Source organism: Cibotium barometz, chromosome 47 (assembly GCF_041138505.1).
Source record: "Cibotium barometz isolate CiBa-2024 chromosome 47, ASM4113850v1, whole genome shotgun sequence".
In the NCBI taxonomy this organism is placed as follows: domain Eukaryota; kingdom Viridiplantae; phylum Streptophyta; class Polypodiopsida; order Cyatheales; family Cibotiaceae; genus Cibotium; species Cibotium barometz.
Genome location: NC_141092.1, coordinates 47,061,749 through 47,072,061, shown reverse-complemented (window position 1 = coordinate 47,072,061; position 10,313 = coordinate 47,061,749). Strand labels below are relative to the sequence as shown.

Genomic DNA, 10,313 nt, shown 5'->3' with positions numbered 1-10,313 from the left:
TTGTCTTCTCTTTCTTTTAAAAATATGTTCTCTTAATTGATCATATCAACTTTTACTACTTTCGTTTCTTTTTCTTCTAATATTTCTTAATTTCTTGCTCTCATCGTGTGATTTTATCTTTGATTTAGAGTGTTGTTAATCATGTTCTCTCTTTGGACTTACGTGATCATGGTTTGTTTTTTTCTTTTCTTTAATATTTACTTATTTCTTGTGTACACATTTTGTTTTGTTTGTTTATTGTTTTTTAAATTTCTTTTTCTTTATGGACTTGCAACTTAACTATGTTGTATAATATACTTTGAGGCATGAACAAGAAATGCTTTGAAGTTTTGGGTTTGTCATGTGGATTTGCAAATAAAGGTATTATTTTTGCAATTCTTTATGGACATATCACGACATCATAAATAGGTTGTTATCATAATCTTCTAAAAGATAAACCTTCTAAAAAAATTTGTAGGTTTCTTTTTAAGTTTGCCCTCAGTCTTTTGCCCTTAAAAACCCTTTGCAATTTCAAAGGTACATTTTTTTTTAATCCCAAAATTTGGAAAAAAAAACTTTTTGTATTTGTAAGTGAAGGTTTTTTAAGGTATAGGAATTTCATTTTTTCAGCACACTTCCTGTAGCACTACTCTTGATTCTTAAGCTTCATTAAAATGATTGTGTGCTTGAGACTATTGATATTTTATGTGAGTTTTTTTTTTCGTTTATTAAAGGCTTACTACTTTGTTATGAATCACCTTTGCCTTACCATAGCATTTACACTCCTGCCTGCCCACCTCTAGTTATTTTTAATAAAAAAAACCTGTAGGTTTTACGGGCGGCGCTGTCTTAGGTCCCGACAACAACCAACTTCTGCAGGCAGCAAGACGATGGCCGAGCAACGGCAGCAGCTGGACCCTTGGCCTCATGTGGACGTCCTGTATTCCGCTATCGCATCACAGAGAGCGGTCCAGCTGCCAGCAAGAACCGGCGAATTTAACATAGGAGCCCTCGCATGTACTCATAATCATGTGTTTGTTGATATGCGCAGCTCTCGGTACTCACGCGAGATGCTTCGGAGATAGGTGGAGGAGGTTAATGGACGGACCTTGGTGCTTATAAAAGCCCATAGGTTATCCTTAAGATTTGCCCAAGAGCTCAAGTTTCATCACTACTAAAAGCAGCTCTATAAGCAGCTATGCCCAACAATATGTACCCAACAACTGCCAAGCTTGCAGCGCTCACGTTGGTAGTGCTGGTAGCGTCGCTATGGGCGGGTGTGGGCGTGGGTGCTGCGAGGGAGAACGGGTGTGGTCTGTCGTGCAATAGCGACGACGACTGCCCCGGGCAGCTGTTCTGTAACAACGATGGCCAATGCTCCGACGACCCGCAGGTGGGAACTCAACAGTGCGACGCCGGTGGCGACGACGAAAATGACGGCTGCAAGCCAGAGTCTTTCTTGCAGGGCACTGGCCACTCTTGCAACCAGGACTACAACGCCGACTGCTGCCAGTCCGGAACGCAATACCCACAGTTCGAGTGCTCACCTAATGTGACCGCCCACACGCCCGCCAACCTTACCGTCAACGACTTTAGCGACGGCGGCGACGGCGGCGGTGCGTCGGCCTGCGACGGCAGCTTTCACGATGCCTCGGAGCCCGTGGTGGCGCTCTCCACCGGGTGGTTCGATGGCGGTAGCCGCTGCAACCAGAAGATCCGCATCTTCTCCGCCCTCAACGGCAAGAGCGTCGAGGCCACAGTGGTGGACGAGTGCGACTCGTTCAACGGCTGCGACGAGGAGCACGACTTCCAGCCCCCTTGCGACTTCGACATCGTCGACGCCTCCCGCGCAGTGTGGGATGAGCTCGGCATCTCTGAAGACGATCCGGAGTTCGGCTTCACGCAGGTGACCTGGACCGACGCGTAACGAGATCATGTCATTCTTTCTAATAACGAGGCTTCTTTAATTTTTGAAAAGTTCCACAACAATTCGGGGAGAAAAAAAAAAGGCGATCACGGAAAGCTGTCCCAATGACCTTGGGCTGTCAATTAAATTGAATAGCACTATCAGAAAACACTGTCCTTCAGTGTAATTTTCACAGTTCAAATTGAGAAAACCCGATTGTAATTTTGCCTACCCTTGAATTTAAAATTCAAAATTTTAGAATTTTAGTTAAGGAATCAATTAACCTATGCATTTTTTTCAATAAAAACCTATTGAGTTTCAAGGTCATCCTTCTTTATGTTTCTGACCTAGTGAGTAAAGGAGGGGAGGGGTGTCCATTAAATCAAATGTAGTATTCTCCAAGAAGTGCCCAATCATTGGTCTAAGGATGCCTCTATTCTTTATTTTTGGGGGGGGGGGCGGGGGAGGGGGATATATGGTTACATGTATTAGTAAAAACACCTACCAATTACACCATGATGACCTTCAAAATGTATACAAAAGAGAACATAATTGAGCTCCTAACTCCTCCCAACCACTAGAAAAGAAGCTTTGCTTCTTGGCTCAAATACTCCAAAGAGCCAAATAATCCAAACAACCATTCCAACCCCAAAGAGTTATATCCCCAACACAATCGAAATGGTTGTAACGACACTCCTACAGCCACCTACCCAAGGGTAGACCACAGTGTATCAAGATCAAGGAGCAAGAGTGTGAATCCATTAGGGGTAGGAGAAAGAACCACAATTGATACTGTCCACCTTTGATTTGGATTAGGAGGTTTTTAACGCTAGTAGTTCTGGAGCATTTGGCATGGGATCTGGAGGAGCATTAGGAGCATAAGGCTTTAAAACCTCAAGCCTTGGATCTAAAGGATTCCACTATGGAACAAGGCTCTCAAGCATTTGGCATAGAAGCTTGAGAAACATTAGGAGTAGGAGGCTTTGGACCTCAAGCCTTGGATCTCAAAGATTCGACTATGGAACAAGACTCGGAGCAAAGGATCTCTAGCTCGTAGAACTTATCCTTGGAGTAGCGTATTAGCCACACTATCACCAAATTGTTAGAATACATGAATCTAGAGTGGCTCGTAGCACAAGTGATTAAGCCCATAATGAAAAACTAAGAAAATGCTAATACGAGATTAAGATAAAGATTAATCAATGACACAATGGTTAAAGCACAAACTCCATAATCTCATTGCATTAGCTTCATCCAAGTACATGCTTATATAGCTCTCATGGAGCTCCCAACTCACAAGATGTGTGCACCCTAGTGCCAACCATGTGTCCATAAATTCTCACACTACATGTGCTCCCTTGCACTTTCCATGTGCTACCTTTTTAACCTTTGACTTCACCTTTTACAAATGACCAAACAAATCAACCTTTGCCAATGTACTCTTAGTCTATTTCTCTTTGCCAATGTACCCTCAGTCTATTTCTCTTTCTTATGTTCATGCTCCTCCCCTTGCTTTATTCATGTTGCACCCTCGCACATTTCTCAACACCTTCCTCAATGTGGTGAGGGTATAACACGTAATATGTATTAACATGACTTACACTCCATACTCATATGGCTGGAGCGGTCCATCTAGGTTGCTCTATGAGCTATAATGTTGGCTTTGTCTTTACACTTTACACACCGGGAGAGTGGAGTTACAACCACGGGTTAGGAGCCATGCTCTTTTTTTACTAGCATCCTTGTTGCGCTCTTTGGCTTGTTCTCCACCTTGGACTGAGAGGATTTTAGTTTGTTCCCTTTGCTTGTGGACGACTTAGTGGCTCTTGCTGCCCATTTCTTTCTTGAGAGCTCTTTCTTTGCCCTCACCCACGCGTGCTCATTTGGCCGCGTTTCAGGAAGGGTTACATTTTCTTGGTCATGCATTTGTCTACTCATATTGGCGGCATTTAAAAAGGGCATTTGAAAAGGTCACATATTCTTTATGAAAACATTTTGCCTATGAAGATGACTTTGTTGATGGTGATGCTTTTTGATGAAGCCCGCAAAGATGACTTTGTTGATAGTGATGCTTTTTGATGACTTTGTTGATGGTGATGCTTTTTGATGAAGCCCGCAGTAAAGAAGCCCACAATAGTTTGGGCATTTTTATGGTCCTTTTATGCATGTGAAGACTCTTGAGTGCGAGGCTTTTACACCATACATTCTAATTTCAAAAAATAGGTTTTCAAAAAACTTTATCATCAATAGAGATGCATTCATCACACGAGGCCACAGATCGTGCTGCCTGCTGCTTCCTTCTCAATGCTTGCTCTTTATGCAGACTGTGGCGCATACTGCCTCCATGCTACTCTCTCCAGCCACCAGTGCTTCTCGTGTAGAGATCGACTAGATTCTATTGCTCATTGTAATTTGTTACTGTTGAAGCAGTTTTCGCCTTATTGCTGTTGTTGTGCCAAGTGGTTGTTGTTGCAGACGTTTACTCTGCAAAGGACATCACCCAAAAAGGACTACCCCATCTGGAGAGTGAGGGTGCGCTGCTTGAGCCGATTGAGGGATTTGTTTGTATTTTGTTTGGGTCTCGCTCTACTGAAATTGTCTCCTCATGCCTTCTCTTGTCCGCTATACCAAGCTTCTTCTTTTCTGCAAACTTTTTACCTGTGTGATGCTTAGCTCTCTTTTTTTCCTTGGTGCACTAGCGATCGCTTACTTCGCTGCAACTAGGCCATCTTACTGTAATGCTTTTGTTGAAGATGTTGTTCTGCACCGCGCGATTATCTCTCTCTCTCTTGCAAGTTCCCACTCCAAGTTCTTTGACTAGCTTTTGTGTGTTGTTGCATGTTTTATTCTCAAGAGGCACCCTTTGTGTATGCACTAGCTTTTGGAGCTCTATATGAGATGTGCTCCAGACCCAAACTCTCATTCAGACTATTGACCAAGACCTAATTCCTTCGTCAGTTTTGATCAATGACGATGTGCCCAGTTCAGAAAAATGCACTCAAATCACCCACCGAATCTGAAACTAAGTTGAGACCTTTGATTTTGATCTGAAGATCAAGATTACAAAAATTTGAGGAATTCTGCTTGGGAATCCAGACTTGTGATCTAGAAGTATTGGGATACGGAATTAAGATATAACCATTGTATTAAAAAAAAAATCAAAACTGAAAACTTGCATAGAAGCCCTGTTTTCTTAAAGGCCTGTCTTATGCCAGAATGCTGGAGGGAACATTTGGCATATGTGTTTATCTAAGGGAAGCTCGGTTGCAATAGTTGGTGGGGAGTGTTCAAGGGAAAGCTCACGCGGCAAAAAAAAACCTGCCCAGGTCCTGACCAGCCTGGGTATGGTGAAAAATGGTGTGCTTTCGGTACGATGGGCGAGGGTCGACGAAGCAGTCCCTGAGTGAAGTACCAGGACACCTAAGCAGGATCCTGGAGGGTTCTGACCAGGCGCGATGCACGGGCTCGCGGTGCCTAGGACACCCATGCATATGTCGTGGAAGATATATATATGAATGTTGACGAAATGATTATTGTAATGTGTTATTGGATCTCGTTTGCTGACCAGCTGGTCCCAACGGAGAGGCCAGAGTGGTACTCTTTTTGTGAAATAAGGGATTGAATAGAAATTTTGAGTTATGAAATCTGTGACCATATGTGTTTTATCAATGGATTATTTTTATATTAAAGTTTTAAAGAGGAGTGTGTGCGTACCTGTTTTCTAAAGCTTAAGTTAAGAAAGGCATTCAATTATGGGTGGGTGAGTACTTGTTTAGTTCTATCGATTCCAGTGGTAGGGTGGTGGCTACCCATGGGCCAGATGGGGTTAGGCTGGAATCAGTGGAGTTTTAATAATCAAACTAAAAAATCTTAGGATTACGCTAGGATTCGAGTAGTTAGTTAATTCCCTAATAATTTTTTCAATTGAGTGGATCAACAGAGCTAGGACTGATCTTGATTAGGAAAAAAGCGTTGAAATTGCTCTGATGATCAAATTATTCAGTGATAGTTCCTTCTATCTTGTTTATTCAGGTGAAGGATAGTTTAGATGAATCTCGAAAAATTCCTTAAGAAAATTCAAAAAGGTGGAATCGTCCCCGCTTTCCGGGCATGGAAAATTTTCTCGGTTTCGGTTTTCGGAGTGACCACCAGCCTAGTCTCGTGCCCGGATATTCATGGGCAAGGCCCCCGAGTGAGAAACCCTGCCCTGCGCATGAGGGGGCTGCTTCCGCTGTTAGCTACCGGGAGTCCGATGCGTGGAGGGGACAGAGGGATCTCACAGTTGGTATCAAAGCTTTGTTGAAAGCTAATAAAGATAAACAAATTCTTATCAGAGCTTTGTTGAAAGCTAATAAAGATAAACAAATTCTTATCAGAAATTGATAATCAAAACTCAAAAAAAGCAATTTTCATAATGTATTTTCATTCCGTAAGCTTTAATGAAGAATTTTTAATCAAAGAAATTGTTTTTATAGATGGAAGTTTCCCATTTATCTGGTATTCCTGACCTCACCCAGTCTCAAGATATGACTGCGTTCGCCTTTGAGCATCTCATTTCTGGTATTCCCGACCTCCCCCAGTTTCAAGATATGACTGTGTTCGCCTTCGAGCATCTCATTTCTTCCGCTTCAACTGGAACAAGCCGTGAAAGACTCGCATGCCATTTCGAGGATTTATATTTTCCTAACCCAATGGAGAGACAACAGCATAAGTGGTTTGCAGGGCAGTATATAATCCACGCCTCTTGCGACCGCCGTGCAATGGTGTGGCAGAACCTCTCATTGGCAATGATTCTGTTAAAGCTGAAAATGGTGCGTGGCGTCATTCTATATTAATCGACACCTCTGAATTTTAGACTTTCATGCCAAGTCTACAAACTCCTTAGTTGTTTTATTCCTAAGGAGAAAATAATAGCTCCCTTGTCATCAGTAAGTGAACGTTTGTATCTATGGCCCCGAGTACCGGGTGGTTGCAAGATCAGGGTGCCCAGTTTTGTCCACTCAGGCACCCTGTAAACAGTAAAAAAACAGGCATTTGTTTACCTTTAGTGGCTAATCTCTCCTAGTAAATGAAGGAATTTCGTTTCAAGTTCTTTTGTTGGAACATCATATTCAAAGTTTGAAATATAGTTGCATAATTTGATTAAGCATTAGATAGTCAAAAGTCCTCATTTTCTTAGGTACAAAGTCAATGTATACACCCTGTCCCAAATTTGAACTGATTCCATAAAATGCTAATATCTTTTACATATAAACTCATATGAGATTCCCACTTTGTACCTTAGATCTTCACATAATATAGATCTTAACTTGATTTTTCGAGAAAATTTTAAGATATTTGTCTATTTTCTTTAAATATTTCAAGGTCTTTAAAGTGTTATAATATACGCCACTTTTTGTACCCACAATAGCTACCACTTAAAATCCTCAATCTTGTAGATCAAAAGAGTGGGTACATACTAAGACATTAGTAGAATGTGGTGGTTAGTAAAAATTACAAATCCAATGGTTAGATTTTTAATGATCTCTTTTTCAAAATTCTTCCAGACTATCAGAAGGCCTGCAAATATTAATAATCTAATTAGTAAAATTACATTTTTGATGTGAATCATCTAAAACCTATAGGGACTAGTGTACTCGTAATGGTGCATCTATGGAAAAATAAATTGGATCACTCTAAGTATGGAAAGATCATTTGTTTATCATTTCTTCATATTTTTGATTAATTTTGATTAATTAGACTAATTTATATTAATTTAAGTTATATTGGGTTAATTTAAGGGCAAGCGTATTTTCTATTATTTGCTTGATTTCATTTTAAGTATCTTGCCCCCCAAAATTTGCTCTCCAAGCATTGTCCCAGTCCAGCATAAACTGAATAAAACTGGACACCCTGATCTTGCAACAACCCTACCATCGTCTTATGCGACTCCCGAGGAGATTTCGAATTCTAGAGCCGAGCTGCTCTATGTACATATTGCAACTTTTATATAAATAAAGAAATGTTTTTCGGAGAAAAATTCCCTGTTGTATGAGTGATTGTTTATGGACAATTTGATAAAAAATCTGTTATCGGACATATGTCATAGATCTCCAATAAGATCATTGTCTTGTTTAAGAAATTATTTTTTGAACCTCATAAGTCTTAGGATCTCGTGGATGATATCAAAATAAAAATTCAATAATATATAATTTTTTGGCAGAATCATGAGACGAGGAAACCGTGGCCGTCCACCAGTAGACCCTCTCTCTGAAGATGACAAGCTTGACCCTGATGTTCGCAAGCTTGACCCTGATGTTCGCAAGGCTCTTCATAGGACTCAGCCATGACCCTTCAAAGGAGAAGGGGAGAACCTAGGCGAGGCTGTGGAGAAATGGGTGGAAGCCATGGAAGAATATTTTGACATCACAGGCTACAATGAGCGGAGCAAAATGGCTCTTGCCAGGCTCAAAATAGTGGAAACAGCCAGGGTAGCATGGAGGAACCACTGTGACACAAACCGTCTGGACATAAATACTCAGTCCTGGAACGACCAAAAAACCTATTTGAGAAAGAGATTTTGTCCCCTTGGATTTTTGGAAATCAAAATGAACGAATTCTTAGAGCTAAAGTAGGGCAGCAAAACCATTGAGGAATATCACCAGGCCTTTGCTCTTCTACTCAAATATTCACCACCTCTAGATGAAGAACAACTCATGGCCAGGTTCATTCAGGGAATGAACGAACCCTTGGACACACTGGTCAAAAATGCCAAGCCAGTGTCCATGGCTGAAGCTATAAGAATGGCAAAGGATTTTGCCAAAGCCTTTGTGCATGGATCTGGTTGATTGACCTTGTTGGTCCTCAACGGATGAGTCCATGGCTCTTTTATATGGATCCGTTGGTTGATCTTGTTGATCTTCAACGGAGATTCCATTTTGATATGTGAATATATTGCCGATTACTATGAGCTAGGAACTATTGAAAAGGCCCTTGAGTGGACAGGTGTGGTGAGCATTGTGGTTGCCAATGATGCCATAGGTACACCGATGAGTGGACAGGTGGTGAGCGTTCTGGTTGCCAATGATGCCATAGGTACACCGATGAAGGAATGATTGGAATTAAGGATTCAACCACAGATTTTGAGGATTATGATCAGTGACTCTATAATTTCATTAAAAGATTGTTTTAAAGACAGCTGATACTGTGAAAAAGGCAATTTCATATTGGGTGTGTAAGTGGTGTGACTAATTTTAAGTTTGCATGAATACCCGGCTAGGGGGCCTGGGAACTCTTTTTCCTGGTACCCGGGGCAAAACATAACCAAATTCTTAATTGGATCCCATCACTACAGTGCTTGGGCGGTTGGCTAACCCACGAAACTAGATGGGTTTAGGCTGGACTGATGGATCCCTAAATTGAGACTCAATTTTGTTATGATACGATAGATGAAGTAAATCCCGGACAAAAATTATTCTATGGAAAAGAATGAACGGCTGTGCCTCTCAATGAGGAAAAAAGCATTGGTCTCTATGATCCAAGTGCAATCTTTTCCCTGATCTGACTATGGGACTTACGGGCTCGGTCAGATCAGTTTAATTAGTTAAGGCTTTTGACTACGCTAGAGTAAAAATTTTATCCTGGAGGAATCGCCCGTGCTTTCTAGGCGAAGGAAGTTTTTCTGGGTGGAAGAACCGACAGATTAGCCTCTTGTTCGGATATCCATGGGCGAGGCCCCAAGTGAGGGACCCTGCCCCATGCAAGAAGTGCTACTTCCGCTGCTAGCACCCCTAAATTCATTGCGCGGTGGGGACAAGGATGTCATAATGGGAAGGTTGCTTCTCACTCTTCATTTCACAAAATAAGTGAGAGAGAGAGAGAGAGAGAGACTTTTGTTATGTAATTAATTGTCTAATCACATGCAATTTTACTTCCAGTGCTAACATATAGCTATAGATGGTTTGTATGTGCGTCATTGGGTTTAAGACTATGGTCATAACAATAGGCATATTTTTTGAACTCAGTTCATGAATCATAGACTTGTACCTATTTCTAAGTTAGATCCGCCCTATTTCTAAGTTAGATCCGCATTAATCTTCATCGTTGTAGCATCTTTGGGAAGCTTAACCAACCTAATCTCTGATTTCATAATTGCTTTTTCAATTATTTCCTTATTAACTTCTGCTTGTTGCTTAAAAAATAACTTACTTGTTATTACTGTTGCCATGCAGATCATCCCAAGCCTTCCTTTCCTTTCCTCCTATGACCTCAAATCTTCTTCAACCACATCTTCCAATGGAATCTGTTCAATAAGGAGGTAATGTTAAGTGCCGCCATCAAAGACTTCTGTTGACTGGCCTAGGCAGAAGAAAATTTATATTTCTCTTGTAATAGATTATTTTACATGTGCAATCGATGCTTGTATATGAAAGGTGTGCCATGGGATAAT

At 41.2% G+C, this 10,313-nt stretch overlaps 1 protein-coding gene across 1 annotated transcript; it reads left to right on the top strand.

The window, feature by feature from the left end:
* Positions 1–1,177: 1,177 nt before the first annotated feature.
* LOC147611774 (kiwellin-1-like) lies at positions 1,178–1,906 on the top strand. The gene has a single exon (XM_086784954.1). It carries the CDS (start codon positions 1,178–1,180, stop codon positions 1,904–1,906), a length of 729 nt encoding a protein of 242 aa, XP_086641080.1.
* The last annotated feature ends 8,407 nt before the right edge of the window (positions 1,907–10,313 follow it).